General features: G+C 42.1%; 1 protein-coding gene across 4 annotated transcripts in view; it reads right to left on the bottom strand.

Annotated features, from left to right (window-relative positions):
- Positions 1 to 185: 185 nt before the first annotated feature.
- The window catches only part of rabgap1l (RAB GTPase activating protein 1-like), an 89,870-nt gene continuing 65,853 nt past the window's right edge, over positions 186 to 24,202 (bottom strand). The window contains exons 18-26 of one of the 4 annotated variants that reach the window (XM_083672126.1): positions 23,535 to 23,576; positions 16,503 to 16,631; positions 8,945 to 9,037; positions 6,015 to 6,125; positions 5,217 to 5,321; positions 4,511 to 4,594; positions 4,192 to 4,263; positions 3,782 to 3,979; positions 186 to 3,188 (exon numbers count right to left, since the gene is read on the bottom strand). In XM_083672126.1, the coding sequence (XP_083528252.1) occupies positions 3,036 to 3,188; positions 3,782 to 3,979; positions 4,192 to 4,263; positions 4,511 to 4,594; positions 5,217 to 5,321; positions 6,015 to 6,125; positions 8,945 to 9,037; positions 16,503 to 16,631; positions 23,535 to 23,576 (987 nt within the window). In that variant the 3' untranslated portion in view covers positions 186 to 3,035. Of the gene's footprint in view, positions 3,189 to 3,781; positions 3,980 to 4,191; positions 4,264 to 4,510; positions 4,595 to 5,216; positions 5,322 to 6,014; positions 6,126 to 7,723; positions 8,495 to 8,944; positions 9,038 to 12,540; positions 12,697 to 16,502; positions 16,632 to 17,651; positions 17,741 to 23,534; positions 23,577 to 24,202 lie in introns of those variants that run through there. The other 3 variants (XM_083672128.1, XM_083672129.1, XM_083672127.1) reach the window with 3 other exon arrangements.

Genomic DNA, 24,202 nt, shown 5'->3' with positions numbered 1-24,202 from the left:
AATTCAAGGCCAGGTTTAGGCCTGTTTCTTGAATGTTTGTTGTGATGGTTAAAGCTCAGATTGTTAAGACTGTATATAGCAACCACTGTGTTTACACCTTGAAAGATGGCTCATAAGGACTGAAGAACATGCCAACTGATGTATGCTGCAAATTGTCATTCAATAAAAGCAACAACAAAAGTAAGTCAGTGGACAGAGAAACTGAAGTTTATTAATGTACATCAGACAGTTACTGTACAGAAAATACCATTAGTTAGACCATGTCACTGATTCACATGGGAATGAAAAGGAACATGGAGGGACGATCCCCAAGTTTATAACTCTAAAGCAGAAGAGCTGTTGAAGTACAGCATACTGTACAATATGGATCACACTCTGTAGTAAATCTGAAGTTATTTAGTTTGCATCATTGTAATTGTGTGGATTATAATTTGGCAGCTGTCTCCTCAACAATGAAAAGTAACGAAAGAAAGTAAGTTTGTTCTCAGGATAACTTTGTGAGTACAAATTAACATTTAAAATAGTGTTTAAGATATTGATGCAATGTTAGTGTACATAAAATACACAGAAGCTTTGGAACCTCGCAAAACTTGATATGACACTGGCTATAGCACTTAACCATAACAGATGAAACCATAACAGATGTGACACAAGTTTAAGAAAGACACATGACTGAATTACTGTCCATAAAAAACACCAATAAAACATGGCTGTGTTCTTAGATGGCTTCCTTTCATTGTTTCCTTTCCTTCATAATCACTGATTGATGTTGAGCCTGAATTGGCATCATATTGTCCAGTTCTTTCAGATCAGTGACCACAAAGGAGAGAAGGAAAGGAAGTGGGGATAAGACAATTGGGACATGGCCTAGATTCCTCTGCATTGTCCTTACCGACTTGCATCCTGCTCTTAAAATGGCGGACAGGACAGGTACTGTATGTCATGGCACAGGTGATGATTCTCTTTAGTGAGTATGCAATGTATTCAGATGGCTTTCTTCTCAATCTTTCATTTACAAACTGGGCTTTGACAAGAACAGTCACTGCTTAGTCAAAAAAAGGAAGGCAGTCATGTGAAGAAACCATTTCAACTGGAACTACTCAAGTTACAGTGCAGGACACACACATACAAGTACTCTACACGGTCTCGGTCTAAAGTCCAACGGGTTATTCCAACTCAAATTAGTGCTTCGATAATGGAGGTCAAAGCAGTGTTCTTGGCATGTGTATTGCAGTTATCTGCCCCAGACTCTAGTTTGAGAGGGCACAAACATGCGTTAACGGTACATCGCCCCAGGAACAGCATAATGAGTGGACATTTCTATGTAGAGAGACTTTTGATCAAATGCCCACTATATAGCCAGCTTGGACGGGTGTTTTGTCATGTTCAAATTGTTTGTCGCTCACTACAACATTTCTCAGTGCTTTATCGTGGCGTATGCAATGAAATTGTGCCATTTTATTGGGTAGTCGTCACATGTTGTGTGAATGGTTTGGTGAGTCTACGCAGAATAGCTGATGAATTGGCTTAAAGGTAAAGCATGTAGGTTTACGTGTTGCCCTATATGTCCACATTTTCTAATAGCGGCAAATATGTGCATATCCATGTCAACAAACAAAACATACTGCTCGAACTCCATAATAGATTTTATAAAAGAGCTTTCCACTGAACGTTCTTCATCATGCACTCTCATTCCTTGATCGCTACTGATCTATCATGGCCATTTAGCACTATTGTTAAAGCTCAAATGTAATTACTGGATCTTCAAATGGAGATTTGATCATTGTTAATGCAGAAACATAGCAAGGAATGCTCCAATTATTGCTGATAGTTAGCTGAATGGGAGGGTAGTCATTCCTAAAACATTATGGTTACCTCCTTCAAAGAACCCTCACAAGTGTGAGATTAGAGGATGCTTCACACTGAAGATGACAGCTATTCAACAGCTATTCACCATGACATTCACTTACTAAAGGTGTAGATGTGAAACTTGGAACTTGGTTTTCTGAATATGGTATAGAAGCAGGAATGGAACAGACAAGTTGGAATGTCACTTTGGCTCTCCGTCATTTGAACTAGACCAGACCTTACACACTGTGCTTAATTACGTCGACATCTACAAAGATGACATTCAAATTCCAAACAGTAAAAAAACAAATGAACAGAGCATTTTTTTTAAAGAACTGTACAAGATTAAAAATGATCAATAATTAGTTATACATATTTATATGACAACATTGTTTACGTAATATTACTATAAAGAAATACCTTTTTTTTTTTTTTTCTGAATGCAGTGTCCCCTTTCGGTAAGCTGTGCTAAAGATATGCTATGCTGAAGATGCTTGGTGCAGTTTCCTGTAGTTTTAAGCAGCAAACATGTAATCCTATAATGTGGATAATGAGCCGCTGCCAGTAGCTAATGCACTATCTTCGCAAGTCAGACCCAAGCCTGACAGAAGATCATCTACTTTAGATTTGAACCTAGTTCTCACTTATTGGCATGCCCTGCTAAGGCTATCACTCAGCAGTAAAAATGTACAGCCTCGAGGAGGAGCTGTTGTATTGAGTGTCAAGTGGCACCAACAATCACATTGGGTTATTACATTACTCAGGTATCCTCTCATTTCAAAGACATTAAGGTTTGGCTTTTTGTGAACTAGGAGGCCAGACAACAGCATAAATGAATATCCATCAACAACCAGACCTACCGCAGTCATTATCCACACAGTTTCAAACACCATGACTGAGTACACGTCTTCACAGGACCTTTTGTATGATCAAACCTGAAGTTACTAAGGTAGGTTGGTCCAGACAAGGAGTGGGTGGGGCTTGTGAGAGGACGAGGGAGTGTAGATAGACAGACATTCCCTTCTCTCTTCTCTAGTGTTCACAGGAGGGGTGGGATAAAGTAGGGCCCCCTCTTCCCCTGCTCCTCGACCCCTAAAAAGGGAATACTGCAATGTCTTGGGTGTAATCCCCTTAGAGTTCATGACCTCTCCTGTGCATACTGTATATTCCTTCTGTCCACCCAGGTTCTAGACCACCTTATCCTGGCTAGGTTGATCCTTGGGTGAGGAGGGGGGCTGGGAGCTGCTGGAGCTCTTCAGAGAGCCCAGGGTCTTGCTGAACCAAGAGTTTTTGGCCGCTTGGATCTCGTTCATCAGGACGCCCCTCTGATGCTCCAACTCCTGAGGTGGGACAAGATGGAAGTCATAAGAATTATGAATGGTCATCTTCACAATAGTCATAAATAATCAACACAAATCATGAACAGTCACCATTCATAATAACGCCATAATTGTAATAATCATTGCATTAATGAATAGTCATTATAGCTTGCATAGCCTTTGTTTTCTCTTAAAAATTGTAATATAATTTACGTGCCATTGTTTTGCATAAGTACAATTCTGTTTTGAATATTATATAGAGTGTCCTCTGTAATTATTGGGACAGTGAAGCATTTTTTCTTCTCTTGGCTCTACACTCCAAACTACAAACAAACAATTACTATAAAGGTTAAAGTATAGATTCTCAGGTTTTATTTGAGGGTATTCTTGTACAAATTGGTTTCACCATTTAGAAATAAGATAAAACTTTAAAATAACAAAACTTTTTATATATAGTCCCCCTTTTTTAGACCATGTATTGTGGTAGAATACAAGCACGCCTGAGAGAGAACATTCTGCTGTGTTCTTTATTGAGAAGGGGTGGATGTGTGTACAGTATGTGTATGTGCGTGTGTGTGTAAGCATGTCTGTTTCTCTGTGCTGTGGTATCTGACCTGGATCTTGCACTTGGCCTCTACTAGCTGGAGTTTGGTCTGGGCCAGCTCTAGTTCTAGCTCTCGTAGCTGGGCCTTCAGTGAGTCTTTCTCCTCATCCAGCTCACAGTCCCGGTTGTCTCTGCTAGGGGTAGGCATCTGGAGAGGACCTTCTTTACTGAACACCTCCCTGCAGCGCTCACACGCCATCACCTTGCTCTGGGCACACACAGTATATATACATACATTTATTTTTAAGTGCACTTGGGGAGCTTATGGAGTAACTCACAACTATTAATACATATCCTCCTTACGAATTACCTATCTTTACTAAATAACCAAGAGCCACGTTAATAAAGAAAACACTAACAAAGCAGTTTGAGTGCACTCTGGTTATGTGTGACATGGTATCATGTGAATTCTCTACACACCTTGACTATGTCCAGCTCCTCCTTAGTAGCGGCCTGCTGCTTCTCCAGCCTGGTGCTCAGCTGAGAGCAGATCTGGAGCAAAGAGCAGAACAACATGGTCACAGGTCAGCAGGTTCAGGAGGGTGCAACCTTATAAAAATGCCATGCATAGAGCTGAGATAAATCCTTACTCTATGGGCTGGTTTCCCTGACACAGATTAAGCCTAATCCTAGACTAAAACAAATCTTCAATGGAGATTTTCTATTGAAAATGTTCAGTCCAGGTGTTGTACTAACTAGTATTACATATACAACTAATATAAATGTTTGTGTATCCTACCTGTTTGTATTCAGCAATGATGGCTGTGGTTTTCTTGATCTCCGACTCGGCTTTCTCCAGCTCCCTCCTGAACACTTCTTTTAGCTGAATAGTGTAAAAGAGGGCATTGGGTAAAATCTGACACGACCCACAATACACTAGCTACAATATGCTAGGAAAGAGATTGGTCATTCGCCAGCAACGTACATAAAAGGCCCTGCTAATGACAATCAAGGCAGAACAACAAAATGAATAGTTGGTTTTGCCAATTGACATTCACAAAAGTGTAGTAAATAATCACCCATTCCCCTTTATAGTAAAATATACTGCCTATCAAATTCAGACACAATCCTAGAATAACTGTAGTCTCACTCTCACATAATCCTGCATATATTAGTTACAATGTGTCAAAGCAATGGTTGAACATTACCCCTGACAAGAGACAAATCTCTGTGAGAGGTACTACTACTACTACTATTAAATTATTATTATTATTAATCACAATCATTAATCATCGATGACAAAATAATAGGACAGTATCGTACCCTCAATCGAAGGCACTTCATCTAATACACCTATCTTAAAGACTATGTGCTTAGAACTGTAGTAACACAGATCCTTAAGCAACTGGTAATACTTATCATCATTATACAGACCTCATAGACATGGTCAGACATATCGTCACGTTACAATGGAGTTGAGTATGTGAGAGTGTGAGCTGTGTCACCTGTGCTGTCTCCTCGTCCTGCCTCCTCTTCTCCTCCTCCGTCTCCACCAGACGCTGTTTGGTGTTGAGCAGCTCCTTGTTCAGCACGTCCGCCTTGTCCTCTGCCTGGAAGACGTCATCACACGTTCATACATTCTGCGTCAACATACTATACAGCAGCAGCCCTTAGAAAGACTTGATGGCCCTGTGTAATCAAACATGGTCAAAGGGGTTTCTGGGGCAGTGTTTGGAATCGGGTGCTACATACTAGCGTCCTGTCCAGGGGCTGTACTTGAACATCAAGCTGCCTCACGCTCCTGCCTTATGAGCCGTTCTGGCTCTTGTGTTCCAGCTCACAAGGCTTACTTACTTGCATATAGCATGAATACGTACTTTAATTTCCCAGATTTTTTAAATTGCTAAGAATGGCATATGCCTTCTAAATAGTGTTATTACCCTAGGTCTAGGATGTTTAGTCATAAACGACTACACATCACATATCCCCAGAGGGCAGTGTTATACAGAAGTACCACCCTGTCAGGTGAACTGTCTGCCTGAAGGAAAGCAAAGGGAAGGGTGTAACCCTCGACGGTTGTGGCCTTAACGACACAGCAGTGTCAGCACACAACAAGTGCTGTTTTGGACATTAATGGACCAGTAGTTTTGTATATACCACCTCAACTTTGAACTAAAAGCTACTTAAGCTGGCTGACCCAGAGCCAACACTACAGGTTTGAGTACATATTGCGATGAGTAGCTGTGTAGCTGTTGGGGTTGCGGGTGGGGTTGAAAGGCTAAAGGTTAGAGGTGGCTAGCTACCTGGTCCAGGTCGTTCCTGAGGGCGATCTTGCTGGTGACCAGCTCGTGGGCCAGGTCATCATTCTCCTGCTCCAAACGCATGCTAGCCTCCTGCAACCGACGGTTCTCTCTCTGTAGACCACACACAAAAAGACACACACACACACCAAAATTAACTGTTTCATTTGATAAACTTGTATGCAATGTTACAATATCAAAATCAGACACACGGCACTGTAGCTGACAGATTTGCCAAAGCCTCACAAGCATAACATGGGTGCAATGGTGCATTTTTACCACCACACAAGAACATTTTCAACAGCATTTTGTTTGACCAGTTACAGTTCACTGACAATAAACCTCAGTATAAATGAATCTTTCATCAGTTAAAAAATCAAACATGGTGGTAAAACTTTTTTTTACCTTAATGCCTCACTCTCTTTATAATTGCTCTGCTGCACACACATACATACACACGGCACAGACAGCAGCCACACAGACAAGTACAATAAAACGTCTGCTCGTTACCAACCTCAAAACCTTGTTTTTGGAGGAGGTTCCTTTTTCCCTTTTAATCAAGGTCTTTATCATTTACAGAGAACCAATACAAATATGATTAAGAAGAACTAGGTTGAACTGCAGGCAGAATATTGACAGAAGCACTATACTTTTGCTGGTTATTACAGATCAACTAAAGAGACGGCCATACCATACACTTGACGAACTAACAGAATAGGTGTTTAGTGATTTGCAACATTAACCCTTGCTGGGTATGCTATGTGGATGGAATAACATTGCATTTTCTAATGCCAGATCTTTCGTGCCAATCTAGTACATTTTGCCTAATCCATAAAAAAGCCGCCAGTGGAGAATCCTAATTTAAATAGCAAATATTTTCTAAATTCAAATGATGTTAATTAGTATTTTAACTATTTGACACACATCCAGAGCTATTTACTTATATCTTAAGACATCTCCTTACTTGGAAAGATGAGCAGGACTCTTCTGGTCCCTCTCACACTGAAACTGTTATCCTGACTACTTTCCTTCTCTTTCAAATTCTCTCTCTGTCACATGCACACACATATTCTTAAAGTCCCCATTGTTGCCGTAAAGGAGGTCTTATGACTTGGTCTCTGCTGTCTGTTGTTCTGCAAGTGGTCTCACATGACAATATGCTTAGGATGTTCCAGTTGTCATAGAGACTGATGTGGGTCATGTTACTCTCCCTTCCTTTGGCTATGGTCTCTGCTGGTTGCTGGGGCTTCTGGGCCACTAATCGCATCGCGCACGCACCCAGACCCATGTCACATGGTGAGGTCTGATTTCACATTTCAAAGCTAGACAAGAGCACTGCCCTGTTTGCACAAAGACTGACAGACAGAAAGCATGGTAAGATGTTGAGCTAGGTGCAAACTTAAACTGTAGAGGTAGCTTACCTTGCACTTTTCTGTGGCCAATCCAGAGTTAGGGACCCAATAGTACACACACGCACACACGCAAACACAAACCCAACCCCCAACCCCCCCCCACACACACACTCTGTTGCTAAACATGATCTCCCTGGCCCATCTCTTCCACTATCACACCCCTTCCTCAGTCACTTCCCTTACCCTCTCTACTTCTGTTGGCACATGTGCTAAAAGGTTGAATGGTGTGATCGGTGCTTACACCAATTCAACCTCATCAGATCGATGATTACGTCAAGGAATGATGGAAAGAGGGAGGGAAGGAAGGAGGGAAGGGTTGATTTTAAATATTAGATGAGCGGCCTCACCTGAGCTACAGTGAGATAACAATATACTTTCATTACATTGATTTGGTTTATGTGTGAGAATACTGTACTGATGGAATGAGCTCAAGCTAAAAACGGCTAAAGATCTCCTCAAACAACCAGGATGCTTCTTTAAAAAATAAACTTTATTGTGATTTGTGTCAGTTAAGAAATCAGTGCCTTTGATATATCAAATATTTAAGAACAAAATAATACTTATCTAAATACAATTGTGTGTTCGTACAAAAATAACATTTAATATAAAAAAGTATAAACCCTTTTGAGAAAGGTTAAGACAAAAAATCAGTACAACTCCTTCTGTAAAATAGACAACAATGACCAACCAAAAAAAAAAACTTTAAAAAATGTAAATGTCAGTTTGTCCATCAAACACATAATACTAAAATCAATCGCACATTGTAAAATGATACTCAAAGTATTGGCTTATAATCATTGAGACATCAGTTTCATTCAAACATGCCACTGTCAGCTTCACTTTACTAAATGCGGATGTATTCGCTTTCAAATGTAACATAAACCTAGTAGCAAAGGGAAACGCCCTCATCTTGCACAGCCAATATTTTTCCACATAATTGACCAGCAAAAGTATATGATATGGCATTGACTCATAACAACAGTCCCTCTTTTTTTCTCTTGCTTTCTCCCATGAGGTTGTGTGACTTTGAAGGTCTGAAATGTTCAACGCAGCACTTTAAACAGACCTGAACTGAGATGGGAGGGAGAGAGAGAGAGACACTATGGGTGTGACTGGGGTCTACCTCCCAAATCTACAGTACTGTAGCCTTCCCCAAAAACGTGGGATGATGGGGAGGAAGGAAGATCAGTGTTTCTCCTTGATGTTGTTTTCATAGGCGGGACACAAAAAGCATGTGAAGCAATATCTAGTTCTGCTAACCAAGGCAAACCTTTTCTAATGTTGGCAAAATGATTTAAGTTTGTTAGGGCCCATCCTGCCTGAGTAATGATAAGGAGAAACACTGGCAATGTTTAGGTGGCTGCAACAGAGTATGTTGAAGCCCATGATACAAGGTCAGGTATTTATTCACCCTACCTAATGGTTTAGGTTTAGGATTGGCTAATTTGATCCTAGGCCTGTGATCAGAGGCAATTTGAACCTGGAGCAGCTGCATAGAGGGGCTTACTGGCTGGCTCTTACCTGGTAGCGGTCGATGGGGTCCTCCTGCTGCAGCTGGCTCTCTCTCAAGGACTGGTACTCCTTCTCAAACTTCTTCAGCTTCTTGGTGGGCACCTGGGGGTTGGGAGGAGATGTTAGTGTCAGTGAACAGGAGTTCACTTGAGGTGAGATTCTCAACCACTAGATGGTGACACAAACGAGACTAGAGTAGAATAGAGTGTCAACTGGTCCCATTCTGTTTCTCCAAATGTGGTTTGGTAAACTGTGAGCTAGGTGAGCCTGTGATATACTGTTTATTGTAAGTGTGTAGAGAATTATATTATTTGTTTTATCATCCAACTCCAAGCCATACATACAGAGGGGACAATGCAAAACCTTCAGTCAACCAAAACATGCTGTTAGCCCTGACACAAAATGGCTGCCATGGCTGCCATGGCTGAGAACTCAACCTTTAGGGCCTCCCCACACATCGTTGTTACCATTTCAATGGCAGCTGGCAATATCAAAGTCTCAACAATGGTATGTGGCTTCATAGCCTTTGCAACAAGATGGCTCACCTCAAAAGATACTTTCAAGGCTTGCTCACTGACAGTCATTGCCTTTCTGAAGTACACTTGCTGCTTATTCAGCTCAACATATTTGTCGTTGTTTTCAGTTATGCTAGTAAATCCATACTGAAGGAAGGTTATCATATTTTCTCTGTATTTTTGATGTCTGTTTCTTAGTTTTACTTGAAGATGTCGTGGGGGACGCAGGTGGGTGAAGAAATCTTTCCATTTTCTTTCCTACTTCCTGTTGCTCTGATTTTCTTTCAAACTTTGCGCGTTTGAATTCCATGCGACCCCAGGGTTTTTTATCAGGTTAAAAGCAATCTTTGTCATCTATAAACCTTGCAGGGCTCATAAAATGTGGTTCATAAACAAATCATGGTACATCATGATATCATATCGTTATTGTCCATAGTGTGGAAAATATCATATGAAATGTAGGCCATATCGCCCACCCCTAAACACTGCGACCCATTGAGACAGAGGAGCTCTCAGTGCCAGCCAGGCCATTAGAAATGCTATCCCTTCTGTGTCGAGTGCAGGGAGGCTCAGCCGTCGGTGTTGCCATGGCACCTGCTGCTAGGGATGTGGATTACAGGTTGGTCTGAGACGTAACAAGTCGCCAATGGGAGGGACTTTGTTAATGGTACACAAGAGGCCCCCTGAGAGTTGGAGAGGAGTGAGGGGGAGGGGGGGCACAGCTCACTGACTGAGACCGCTAGAAAAAGATGTGGAAGGAGAGAGGGAGAGGGGGAAGGAGGAAGGAATAGAGAGATAAAAGTTTAGAAAAAAAACAAAGTGTGAAAGAGCAACTCATTGATAGAAGGGAAGCAATAGCTGTCCAGTGAGAAGAAAGCAGTGTAAAAGGAGGGACAGGGAGAGAGAGGGAGAGAGAGGCATGGCATGTTTAATGAAATGGGATGAAAACACTTCTACAGGTACATGTTCTACAAGTATCAACCCGTAGCTTAGTGTCATGAGCCACTGACAGTCTTTTCCTAGCCGTGTAATGACCATTAAACAGCCCAGTGGAGTTTCACGGCGTCCACCTGACCTATCTGACCTGACCTATCCACACCCTGTTGATCCTTGACCTTTCTGACCCAGGATACACAAAGGCTGATCCTGTTAGGTTATCATTTAACTACCCCACAAAGTACCTCAACAACAGACATATGTTTGTTCTATAGGCTAGCTTTGTTCTCAACCTGATAGAGAGTTAAAAAGCAGGCACATCTTTTCTAGATTTGATAGCTCAGTAGTGAGTTACAGCAAATGTGTCTGTGCGTCTGGTTAAACAAAAAATATAGCAGCATTATTTGATGGTCCACTGGCCTGTATCCTTAACCACTCTAAGGACTCTCCATCCCCCTGAGCACCTCTTTTCCTGGCGACTGAAGCCACAAGCCTGGTAGTGCAGGTGTGTGTGTGTGTGTGTGTGCAGGTGTGATTCCTAAAAGATAAGAGGCCATCACTAGCTGTGGGAAAAGAGGAGTTTAGAGTGAACAGAGCCATTACCAAAAAGTAATATGAATAGGAAGGACAGAGACTGTACAGAAGTGTGGAAATGAAAGGATACAACATTCAACTTAAAAGGTTTGTAGTTTGGATGTGCAAGTGCAAACAATATAAAAAAAGGAACGGCTTCAATTCCCACCCTCTCTATCTCTCTCTCTCTTTTTCTCTCAGACACTCATCTTTCACTTTCCGGTTGCTACATATTCCTTCTGTCATATCGGACCACAAACAGCCTTGTAGGTGGCAGCCGCCCCCAGTGTTATACTTTCAGCCTTTCCATTCAAGTCATGTGAGCCTTAAGCATACCCCTGTTCTATATATTATGACTAATACAATATCCACAATATACTTTCCATCCTTAAATGAGTATTTCATTTCACCATCTCTGAAGTAGATTTCTGGTTAGCTTAGTCATTGAGTCCATAAGCTTCACTAAAACATCCACACAATGCTAACATGTACTATAAACAAGGATATGCTACTGTAACATATGCCAAACAGAATATATTCACAATGCTATAACATGCCCTACCATACATTCTAATGAGTGATAGATGGAACTACAGTACGTAAAGCAATGGGAACCAAAACAAACTCAGCACAATCTAGCTAACACCAGCACAGTCGCACTCTGGACGCTCTCACTAAGGGAACTAAAGGGCTAAAATAATCTCCATTGAGAGGCTCAGCTGTCCAATGCCAGCCTATGCAGCTATTGTTTTCCAGCCACTCCTAATCAGTACAAGTGCAAACTGTACCTATGAGCACACAGCAGTTATTGATAACTCTCAAATGTTACACAATCCTATCTACTACTACACCCAAACAGAGTACACAGGTAAGGCACGTGTAATATACAGTACCTGCATATACAGTATGATGTATGAACACGCGCACGTGGATGTGTAACCTGGAATTTACTCTACTACAGTAGGACTGACTGACTGTGTGGACTGGAAGTGAGGCCTTCTGTTGCATAAGGGTGCCTTGTCTGCCTAGAAGCTTTTGAATATTGAAATGATGCCACTTATCTGAGCATTCAAATGGATGTTTCAGGAAAAACTGGGTCATGCTTGAATTCAATGACCAATCTGAGATGCACTCACACTCACAATGCAAGGTCAAAAATAAGGTCTCCTTTGAGTCCGGAATACATCTCTAATTGAAACAAACTGACAACCAGTAATGTCATTAGTGTTCTGCAATGTAGCTGACTGACTAGAGTGGGGGAAAAGACTATCAGAAGAGTACACACACACACACACACACACACACACACACACACACACACACACACACACACACACACACACACACACACACACACACACACACACACACACACACACACACACACACACACACACACACACACACACACACACACACACACACACACACACACACAATCTCCTACAAGCCAGGAAGGATACAGTTTTCTAGTTCCTGCATACACTGCACAAACAACCCATGTTGCTTGTGTAGTTCTCAGGCAGTGAGAGAGAGAGAGAGAGAGAGAGAGGGGGAGAGGGAGAGGATGGGTAAACCTACCACAGGTTTGGGCTTTGAGTGGGCCACCAGGCTGGCTAGTATATCATCCTCACAAATCTGGTTGATAACGTGGGCATCGTAGGCCACCGTAATGGAAACCTCTTGCATCATCTTGACTACAGGACAAAGAGCTTGACAGGTGGGTTGTTTAAGAAGATGTTGTGAGAGCAAGAAGAGGAGTAGAGAGGAGTGGAGCCGACAGGTCTGTCTGAGAGCAGAGTGACTGGACTCCTTGGCTGTTCCTCAGGGCTCAGGCCACACCCCTAAGGGAGGGAGGGATGAAGGAAGGGGGAGCCTAAGGAACAACACACCTGTTTGTTTCTCTCTCTCTCTGATGCTCAGTATTAAAGCGCAGGGAAGAGGAAGATAGGGTGCCTTTCTTTCCCGTCTTCCTTGGCGGTTATTTTCCCCCCCTCTTTCCTTTCTCTCCTTTATTTATTTGTGCTGTGGTCCGTGATGTCTTAGGTTGCATTGAGGGTATTATTTTCCCACTCCGGTTTTTGGTAAGATAAAGTTTGGTTTAGTCACACTCTGGCTCTTGGCTACACACACTTCTATGTGTGTGTGTGTGGGTGTGTGTGTGTGTGTGTAAGTTTTGGAGCTGTCAGACTGACCACAATGACTGTCAGTTGCACATCACAAATACACCCTGTCTCCACAAATTACTTGTTCTGACACTGAAATTCATACACAGAGAAAAATACAGAGGCTGTACAAGCTGCCTGGCTCCTTAGAACCCCTCTGGTTAGCTTTAGCTTCTTGTGGAGCTTTGCAGAGCCTTGATGTCTCTCTGTGGTCCCTGGTGTGGAAAGGCACTGTACATGTACATCTCCACCTCTCAAGGGAGTAGCATTGGAGCACCACTGCTCACTCTTCCTCCCCCTCTCCACTTCTTCTCAACGCCGAAACCACTGAGCCTGAAATTTCTCCCAAGGGGATTTCCAGACAAGGCAGAAATGTAATAACCTCAAATTGATTAATCAATCAAATCAAGCCCTGTTGCTGAAATCTTCAGTGAGAGTCCCCAAGCTAGTTTTGAATGGACTCAAATATTAATGCAGACTTTCAAGGCCTTTTTGTCTTGGAAAGTGTTTCTCCACCTCTCGACAATGTCCTTGGGTGTCTAAGGGGCTATGAAATGTAAATTCCTTCCATAATCCGAGGGGGTTGTTACTTGTAGGAAGCTTAGTCTCCTTCGTCTGAAACAAGCAGGTGCCAGTGAATTCTTGCACTCTCCTAAGCAGCTTAGAAGTCAAGTTGATCCGCTTTAGACATCAACAAAAAAATGAAAAGAGAAAATAAATTGAGCAGGCAAGCTTTCCTCCTTCGTCTCATTAACGTTTTCATGAAGTAGCATGAACTACATGCTTGTCCATGGTTAAGTATAGTTCCCTTAGGTTTGGTCTCTGGTAGAAAGTGCTTGCGTTTGAGTGCTTCTAATGGTATTGAATCCTGATCAGTGATGTGATGCAAGGCTTCCTCTGTCTCTTTCTCTCTGACACACTCCTCCCCCTAAAGAGCTGAGGTCTCTCTCTCTCTCTCTCTCTCTCTCTCTCTCTCGAACCAGAATCTTGTAGTTAGAAGTTAAGCGCCACAAAAAAAACGGATAGGACATATATATATATACACAAATGGAAAAAAAAAGTGTTAAAAAGTGTTAAAAAGGACAAGATACAAAAATAGACTACGGTGGCTAATTCTGGCGACAAGCCCCTTTTCTGTCAGAACACAGAATGTCACTTCAGAGGAAATTTAAAAGAGAATTGAAATCCCAAGATGAGAGGGCTGCTGTCTCTTGTTTCTCTCTCTCGCGCACACACACACACCCAACACCCAGACACACGGACGGACGGACGGACACACACAGACACACACACGGCTAGCCAAGAGCCTCCATATTCTGGTTTAAACAGCCCGTCAGATCACCAGAATCCAGTCATATCAAATGCATTTACATCCAAACAGAGTAGCCAACATAAGAAAATAGTCAATCTCAGAGTTGAGGCTGACTTCCCCTGGTGTCTTCCGTTCAGTAACACTGCAGAGTGTCTACACCCAAGGTGATCGGAATCTCTACCAGGCAGTCCCTGCCTATGTGAACTAGCAACAGAGACACTCCCCTCAGGAGGGAGAGTGTGTGTGTGAGTGTGAGAGTATGAGTATGAGTATGAGTGAGAGTGAGAGTGAGAGTGAAAAAGAGAGAAAAAGCAGAACATAGGAGAGGCCTGAGCAATGTAAAATGTCTGCACAGTTGAGCCATGGTTAAGCATTGCTTGCAATGGCTCTAAAGATTCTCTCATCCAAATGAAAGTGGAAGAATTTGAGCCTACCTCTGTTTTCTGCTGACTCATGGTCAGGCAACCGATGAATGCACCGGTTCAGCTCACCTTGCACACTTTCTCTCTCCCTCCTTCCCTCCCATGGTATTTTTAAAATCTATCCTTCTCTGACAGCGTAGTTTTAGAGGCAAATTGTGTGTGTCTGTGCTTACATGCCTGATATATCATGTGACTACAGAATGTGAGAGAGCAGCAGCAGTATTACTCAAACATTTATTTATAAAAAATAAATAATAATAAAAAACTTTTTCCTGGAGATAAGCCGCTACAACTCAATTATTGCATAACTTATGCAAAGTCTCTCCACTCAGGATATCCTATGGTAAGAAATACACAGGGGAGATGGGAGTGAGACAGAGAGGGTGGGGATGGGGCGAATATCACTTTAATCTCTATTACTCCTCTTCCTTCCTGAGACACAAGAGTGCAATCACCCTGCCCAATCACCACTTAGACATTTGCAAAGCTATACACACACACACACACACACACACACACACACACACACACACACACACACACAGACAGACAGACAGACAGACAGACAGACAGACAGACAGACAGACAGACAGACAGACAGTTCGGGGTCATTTCCATTTCAACTCTGTCAAGTAAACATTATTTTTCAGTTCTTGAATTGAAATATCAGTTTATCTACCGAACACACAACTTGCACATATGTGTGTCTGCCTGTGTGTGGTTGCTTGCCTCTTTGGGCATGTGTCCATATACTGTTCGGGTGTGTGTGTTTGCCTGTGAATGAGTGTTTGGCTTTAGCCTTGAGCCCATGATGCTCCACTGCCATCCCTATGTGCAGCCATGGGCCGCCGGTTCCTTCATCCGACCTCAGCACATTCCCCAAATACCAAAAGGCTAATTATTTTACTCTCTGTGGGAGGGGGTACAGACAGCCTGCATTAGTGGTAGGTCATGGCAAATCAAAGATATGGAAAACAATGAATAAGATACAGTATGGGGATGGCATCATCTGTGTGTTCAAGGTAAGAACCAAAACATTTGGCAATAAGCACAAATACAGTAGTAGACATTGGGCAATAGACAGACTGATATGCCACAACACGTCCACGCAGTTCACCAAAGATTATTTACTCTAAGAGGGTGTAGCAGGCGGTTTAACTACCCACTCCTAGAGCCACAACCCCCCAGACCTCATATTCCTACAATATTGCATCCACAGACATGTTCTACTCAGCACAAAACAATGCCAATGGGCTTTGTGATTTCATCAGACACAGCTACTGTATACTTAGTTGTTTTAGCATGTCTTCAATTGTTCAGGTCTGGACTACTGTACGTAAAGCAATCTAACATGAATGAACTCAGGGATATGAAGAACCTCAGGAGTTGGCATAGGCACAACATTGTATCTGCCTATTCTAATGATTCAATACAGCCAGTTGTTAGAAATAGTGCCCCTTTCTCGACTTTCTGTGGTCAGAAATATAGAATTATATAATACTTAAATTATACATTTCGCCCTGGATTGATAGTTCTAAACTGGCAGCTCTGACCATCACTCACTGTGAAGAGTGCTCAGGACAGTGTGTATGGATCAGTGTAATAAAGTGCTAGTCAGGTGTGGGCTGAGGGCTCCTACTATACCTTGATGTTGCAGGCCTGTTCCATGAGCCGGCGAGCGTTCTCTGCCGCCCGGTAGCGTTTGGGCAACTGGACCCGGAAGAACTTCAGTGCCCCCTCGAAGTCTGCCTGGAGCAGGTCATCCTTTGATGTCTGTGATAAGAGAGAAGGGGACAGGCTTAGGTTACGAGCTTACTGGCCATGGAATTGGTCCATTCTACACACTCGGTTTACATCAATGTTCTCACCATGTGCTAATCTTCTTTTTCCTTTTTTTTTAACAAAGGGAAGTAAACATAAGCTACTGTTGAGGGCAGACCAAAACAAATTATTATGAGAGACCTAAGGTGATATGAGAATGATGAAAGTTTCATGTTTTAGCATAGTTTTTTGGTGTGTTATACCCTACTATGCAAATGCTTAGTAAAATAGGACCTACTGTAAGGAACTCTCATATAGTATACTTTCGGCAACACAGTTGAAGACTGTCTCTAGTAAAACATAAGCCTATGCAGGGCTATGGCTGGGTGAGTATTTTTACTTGGTGTCACTGTATCCTTTGATGACAAATATTGACACTTGAGTACGATAATATAACAGTCATAGCACCACCCAATGGCATAAAGAAGCACTGTCATAATTATGGCCTAAAATACAAAAAAGTAAAGTAAAAAAGCATTTCACGACGGTACATTTACATGAAAGAACCACATTGACTGAGGGCAGCCTTTAATATGATGACTAATATTTCAATAGTATATATGACCGCAGCTAAAATACAAGGAATAAAAAAGGAGGAATCAGAGTCACATAGAAAAAATACCAACATTATTAGTCAGTCTACCAGCACCAGAGAGAAGACACAAAAGATGGAAAACACAAATCCTACAGTACCGTTGATATGTTATGAATCACTGGCATATCAGAACCCTCAAATCACTCTAGCTAGGATGAGCACTCAACTGCTAAAACTGGATCCCTTGGGCCTATACCAGAACAATAGGCAGAGTTTGGAAAACTATTAACCATGTTTTTCTCCAGTGCAATTGTCTAGGCAACTTTTGCCAGACAGCCATTCAAACTCAACCCCCTTGAAAACTTTTTTAACTGTCAATAATGTTAGTAAAATACTAAAATAATAGCTAGTTTCCCCCCCCACCCCTCCTCTCTCACCGCCAGTAGTCGGGGGACAAAGAGACGGTGGCCCATCCCCAGGAGCCCCATCACTTTGCAGACGGACTCTGTCCCCGCCTGCCCCCCATCCTTCTCCTCCATCAGACCTCTCTCCTCTGCCCCACCAGGCACTGCTGGGGACAGCTGGGGGGCCAAGGAGGACACCGGGGGTGGGGAGGAGGGGGGTGGAGGAGGGGGGTCCTGCTCCTCCAGGGTCAGGGTGCAGGGTGACTCCAGCGTGCCGTCTGAGGTCCTGGTAATGTCCAAGTGGAGGTCGAGGTCGGTCAACCCAGCCAGACTGAGGTTAGGTCCAGAGATTTTGGGGAAGTGAGTCTCAACAAATGACAGGGGTGACCTATTTGGAGAGGAAGATGATTTTTCTGCATCGGGCAGTGCCACAACACTGTGAGGTATAGGATTGGATGGTCCACAGAGATCGGAAAAGATGCAAAGCCGCAGTCCCCAAGATAATATAAACTCAGCAAAAATAGACAAAACATTTACAAAGGTAGAATTGATCCAGCTAATTTGAGCACCAGAGATTTCAGTGAGGGTTAATTTAGTCCATCAAATAAGCACCACTGTCAGAGACTACATACAGGCCAGAGGCCCAATAACACTACAGTCATAAAATGGCAGCTTATCACTGCTTTCAGCATTGTGTAGGAATTACCAGCTATCTCTCCCATTCAATCCAAATTGGAAACACTGTCACGCTTTGGATGTTCATCCTCTTTCACACGGTCTCTTCCCAAATTCCAAACGGTATGTCGTTGCCTAGCAACAAAGCAGCCTGGCACGTGGGTTTGCGGTTTAAGTAGACGACAGGTGCCGGATGCGTCCTCCACCTTTTTTTTCTCCCTCCTCCTTTGAAGAGAGAATCTCCCCTCTTTGTGCAACCTTGCCCCTATGCCCAAGGCTTGGAGCATACGAGTGGAGACATCAAAGCAATGCACTTTTTTTTTTATCACAAAAAAGCTAATTACTTTTATATAAAAAGATGTAATGGTAAAGTCACACCTGAAAAAGCAGATGGATTTAGGTTTGCTTTGGAAAAAAAAAAAACCTGTCAAATGTCTATAGTCATTTACGGCTGATTGTTCTATCTGATATGATGCTGAAGGAAGAGGAGAAGCTGAGGCTTGTTTGCATGGTTGGCTAAAGCCACACTGCCTTTGGGGGGGTGAAGCCGCTTCGGCCCAGTATGTGTTGTTTACGGCTGAATGGCTGTTGAAGCCAGTGAGTCAGAGTTGAGGCGGAAGGGGAACAGACATAGGGTAGATCCGGTCAGGAGAGCCAAAGGAGAGATGGCTCTTGTCATGCGATTCCGCAGGAGCCGAGTGTTGGTGTGTGTTGGTCTATCCCTCTTCTCCAGGATAGCTTTTCCCTCACTCCAGAATAGAAACAACAAGCAGGGGTACAACCTCAGTCGAGTCACTGAAAAACGGTCAAAGCCTAGGAGACAACTTTAAAGAGGACTCCTGCGTCAAAGCCTCTAGACGTCCATAAGAAAAATACACCCCAGGTTTGTAAATCCTCACAAGGAGAGCCCAGTCCTTGGCAATAGAGTCCTGTCTGCTGTGTCAGGTGCAGCTGGTCCAAAACACTGGCCAACGAGGGGAGCAAGGGATTTTTGGAGCGATAGTTCAGGGAGTGGTTAGATGAGGCAGGTGGAGAAACCACACCGGTGTTCCCCCACTCTCTTCCTCTCTCTCTCCTATGTTACTCCCCCGGTGAGGCCTGTGATGCTAAAAGCTAACGGCTAAGCCTGCTGCTCAGGCAGCTCTGTTGCAGAGGTGTGGGGCTGGGCGGTTGACAGCAGAGCGTACATACCAAACGCCAGACGCGGAGAGAAATAGAGAGAGAGAGAGAGAGAGAGCGTGCAACGGAGACCGAGAGGCTGTTGGAGCTAGAAGAGGAGAGGAGGAGGAGAGCGGGGAAGCAGACAGAAGGAGAGGGGAAGGAATTGAGGGAGGGGTCTGCAGGCTGGCTGTGCTGATACACTCTTGGTAGACATCCCTGAAGAAAATGTGACAGACGCCCCCTCTCTTTTGCTGCACCGCTGCTAATTGCTAACGGATGCTACTGCTGCTGCGTGCTCTGAACGGGCAATGGTAGACAGGCAAGGGAAGGCAAGTGCACAGGGAGAGGTGCAGAGGGAGGGAGGGAGCGGTGGGTAGAAAGAGAGAGGGGAGGGGCAGAGAGAGAGCCTCCAGGGAGAATGCCGTCATGCCTAGCCAATGGGAGAGAGGCAGTGCAAGCCCCTTACTCACCCCCTTCTATCCTCAATTTCGCTCTCCACTTCCTCAAATACACTCTCTCCCATCTTCTTCTGTCCTTAATGGTATCTCCCATTTGGTACAAATAAAAATGGTTTGCACACTCAAGTGAAAGGCTCCAGTATCTTCTTTTGCAAATCCTAACATTTAATTTAATTATAATTTTCATCTTTGTTGAATTCTGTACTGGTTATTGGCAGATAGACATATAAGCACTCCTTAGTTATAAAATAAATCTAATCTAACAATATCAGCAGTGAGGAGACTGTGGAGAGACAGTGCATCAGTTCAAATAGAGGGAGCCATGCCCATAGCGCCTCCAACATTCTCTCTCTCTTAAAAAAAAAAAAAAAATCTCTCTCTAAGAGTAGAGTCAAATCCTGTGGTATGTATAGAGGAAGGGTTCATCTAACATTACACTCTATGTGACCCTATTCCCTTCCTGTTACTCACTTCCCCTATGGTTGATTCAATAGAACGAAATAGAAAATAGTATGGCGAAATCTGTGGTGCAATCATCACTGTAAACTGAATCATGATATGGACTAAAACAAACTACTCTAAAGACCCAAATCATCTTATGTAATACTGTATATCAAAGCAGATAGACTGATCAAAATATTACTTGTCAATAGTCAAATCCAAAATTTGTTGGGTAAAGCAAGAAAACAAATGCTAAACCGTTGACAGGTTCATGACTAATTGATTATCAACTCATTTATCAGCAAATAACTCAATTTGCAGTACTCAGTATAGACTTCTATTAAATATATAAAATAAAAATAGAATATGTCTTTATACAGCACTGAAGCACATAACTAGTTGTATCTAAAGGTACAATTTGCAACAATTTTACATGGAAATAGCACTAAATGCCCATAAGCAATATGTGGCTATCATGGAATGAAAGTCCTCAGCAAAAACTCATCACCTGAAATCTTGTCCTTGACCAATAAAATTGTATGTTTACATTCTGTGACCGTCAGTTTACAGTCAGACACCATGTCACTCTCGGCCGTATTAACCCATCAAAACAGACAAAGAGGTCGGCCTATATTTCATTTGTTGAAATCTCTGGACATTTTACTGACTGTATTTTAAATGAGCATCTCTATTAAATATTGCATTGTCTATGATCATATTAACCACCATAGAAACCCTCAGCACTATATCAATGACGCTGCAATGCCATCAACATCAAATCTTCTACTGTGTCATCAAAACAAGTGTGGATCGATACAATCACAAAAACATCCTCTAACAGTATAGGCTAGTATTTCTTTAATCTCGCACACTATTCAATTACTTACACAATATTCAATTTCCTAATTTGTTGTTTCATCGTATTTCGTCACAACCATCAATTTGGGGTGAATAATAAGGTGAAAATATATTATATTACCAGTGTAAACATAATGAGATGGGTAATATTATGAAAATAGAATCACATGTAATATACAGAATTTGGTCAAATGATTATGACTTGCCCTGTCCAATCCGAACCTGTATTTGAACTCCTAGCTTCTCTAGCTTCTAGAGCAATTGTATTGGTCATTTGAATCAACTGCTATACTGTAGCTAGGCCCTAAGTGCTTTAGGCTATTGGGTGTATTTAGAATAACAGAATAAGTCCCATGAGAAAAACAGCTTCAGAAATCACTGATATAATGGAGGGAAATGTCTCATTACCTCCCACTGCAGTAATGTCTATGAGCAGCAGAGGGAGACACAGACAAACTATTTCACTTTCTCACAGCTCATTCCTCCATATAGCCTACCAAGCCAAACTCCCATTACATCATAGTCTGACATTGCAAAGGCACAGTCCAGTAACAACTCCTACCCCTAGCCCCTCTTCCCTAGGCACTTGTATTCAGGTATTTAGCAAGAATCCGCCAAGCCAATCAAAGGGCAAGGTAAAACTACAACCATATCATTCACACTTATCTATTTGAGTGCCTAGGGGTAGGGGCCAGGGCTTGCTTCTTGGACAAGCTTTCTATGCACTTACTGTACACTTCTCAACATTGCTGATCCCAAGTAAGTAAAAGGACCTTAGAGGGATAGAAATATACAGTGCCTATAGAGAGTATACACCCCCCTTTCAAAATGTTCACCTTTTGTTCCCAGAGCCTAGGATCAAAAATACATTAAATTAGGATTTTAGGATTCCCATTGATCTATACAGCCTACCTGACACTTTCAAAGTGAAAGAAAATGTCTATTGTTTAAAAAAAAATCTGTTTTTCATTTTATTAAAAATGAAAAACAGATTAAAAAAAAAAATAATAATAATAAAAAGACCTAGTCTACGCCCCCCTTGCTGTGGCTCTCATAAAATGAGCTCAAATGAGTTAAATTGAGTCCATATGAATGCAAGGACAATAGTTCATGTGATTTCAAAATGAATATCTGTCTTTGTAGAGTCCCTGATTTGAATAGGAATCAATTACACAATGTGTTGATAAGGCTGTCACTACCAACTTAACACATTTCTACATGTTCTCTTGATGGTAACAAACTCCCCGGTCCCTGCCGGTGACAAGCATACCCATACTATGATGCAGCTACCACTATTCTTAAAACAGGACATGGTGCGGAAAAGGCAATGCATGTTTTTTGCTGTATCATTTGATGTGATTTCATTGTTGCAACACAATTATGGATTTAAAATAGATTCATTAAGGGATTCCGTCAGGTAGGTTATATAGACCAATTTTGTAGAGTGATCGGATGATGATGTCCCATCCACTGTACTTCTCCCTCTCAGCCATTCGACTTTTTTTGTAAGTCTCCCCAGGCTTCAGGGTAGCATTCCTGAGCAGTTTTGTTCCTCTTTATACCTCAGTTTGTAGTGACAACCTGTTCAGCAAAGTGTGTAATTGATTCCTATTTGAATGAGGGAATGTAGGAAAGTTCTACATTCAAATCATTGCACTCAATAAACTCAATTCAACTTGAGTAACATTTGTAACATTTTTGCATTTTAGCAAATTTAAAGAGAGCCACAGCAAGGGGGTTTAGACTTTTGCAAACAGGTTTTCTCTGTCATTTTTAATAAATTATTTGAATGTTTTACTTTGAAAGTTTCTAGTATACGCTGTGAAGATCAATGGGGAAAAAATCCTTGATTGCAGGGTCTGGGGCAACAAAAGGTGAACACTTTGAAAGTGTGTGTATAATTTATATTGGCAATGTACATTAAATGATTCTAACAGGAGGTACATGGACCCTGTCATTTTGAGTCTGGTTCCTTTTATAAGGAATATTCCTTACCTTCATGGTTCAAATTAGGGGTGAGACTGGAGTAATTGGACACTACCGTAACAAATCAAGGTAGCCCCAAGCTTAAAAAGATTAACCCATACAATGTGTGTTCAAAATATAAACATTGGTACAGCCCACTTTTCAGGGCATTCCCAAGAGTGTGTAATACCAATGCAGCAGTTACACTTGAACTGAGGGGAGTTCTTCCATGCCCCATTGGACCTAGTCTAGATCAGGGGTCAAGTGTCCCTTTGTTCAACTGTCTCACATGATTTGTTTCAACATCTAAAGAATGGATTTGATCTAAAACTAATCAAACAAAGTAGAGCAATCATACCTTGAGGAGGGCCAGGGCAACGTTAAAGATGATGTTTAATCCCTGGGGAAGACAAGACAGAAAAGGGTCAGAAAATATATACAGGATGAGACGTACAGCTCTGAGGCTATCACCTAAACACACCTGTGTATGGTATTGGGACCAGAGGTCATCATCACTTGCAATGACATCTGGTTCTAGGAACTGAAATATTGAACGTATTGCCCTACTGAAATGTATTTATAAACGATTGTAAACAAAGTGTGCTATGTGCAGTTACAGTATGAACCTTCAATATGTTATTGCGTTTTAGTTTATCAATCAAATGAGAAAAGTCAACAATCCAGATGACTTTTATAGAGAATCATGAATAACTTTCAAGGATTTTTTATAATCCTAAATTACTTAAAAATCACTGGGCTTCAGTGGGACCTAAAGCAGGGCTGAAGTGACCATCCACCTCTGCTCCCTACTACATAAGGTATATATAGTAAATACTCTCACTATTTAAAAGTCATACAAATAAAGCTCATTTGATTGTAATTTATTGTGTTTGTCATAATGGACCTCCAGAAATGAAAGACTCCCTCAAATTATCACAATTTCAACAGCTTTTATGTCGAGAGTTAAGAAAACCAAACCTACAGTATACAGGATGGAAAGTCTCAATGCTTATTGGGTGGTACTGT

The sequence above is a fragment of the Argentina silus genome (genome assembly GCF_951799395.1).
Source record: "Argentina silus genome assembly, chromosome: 6".
In the NCBI taxonomy this organism is placed as follows: Eukaryota; Metazoa; Chordata; class Actinopteri; order Argentiniformes; family Argentinidae; genus Argentina; species Argentina silus.
Note: the sequence above shows the minus strand (reverse complement) of the source record. Positions and strands in the feature narration are given on the sequence as shown.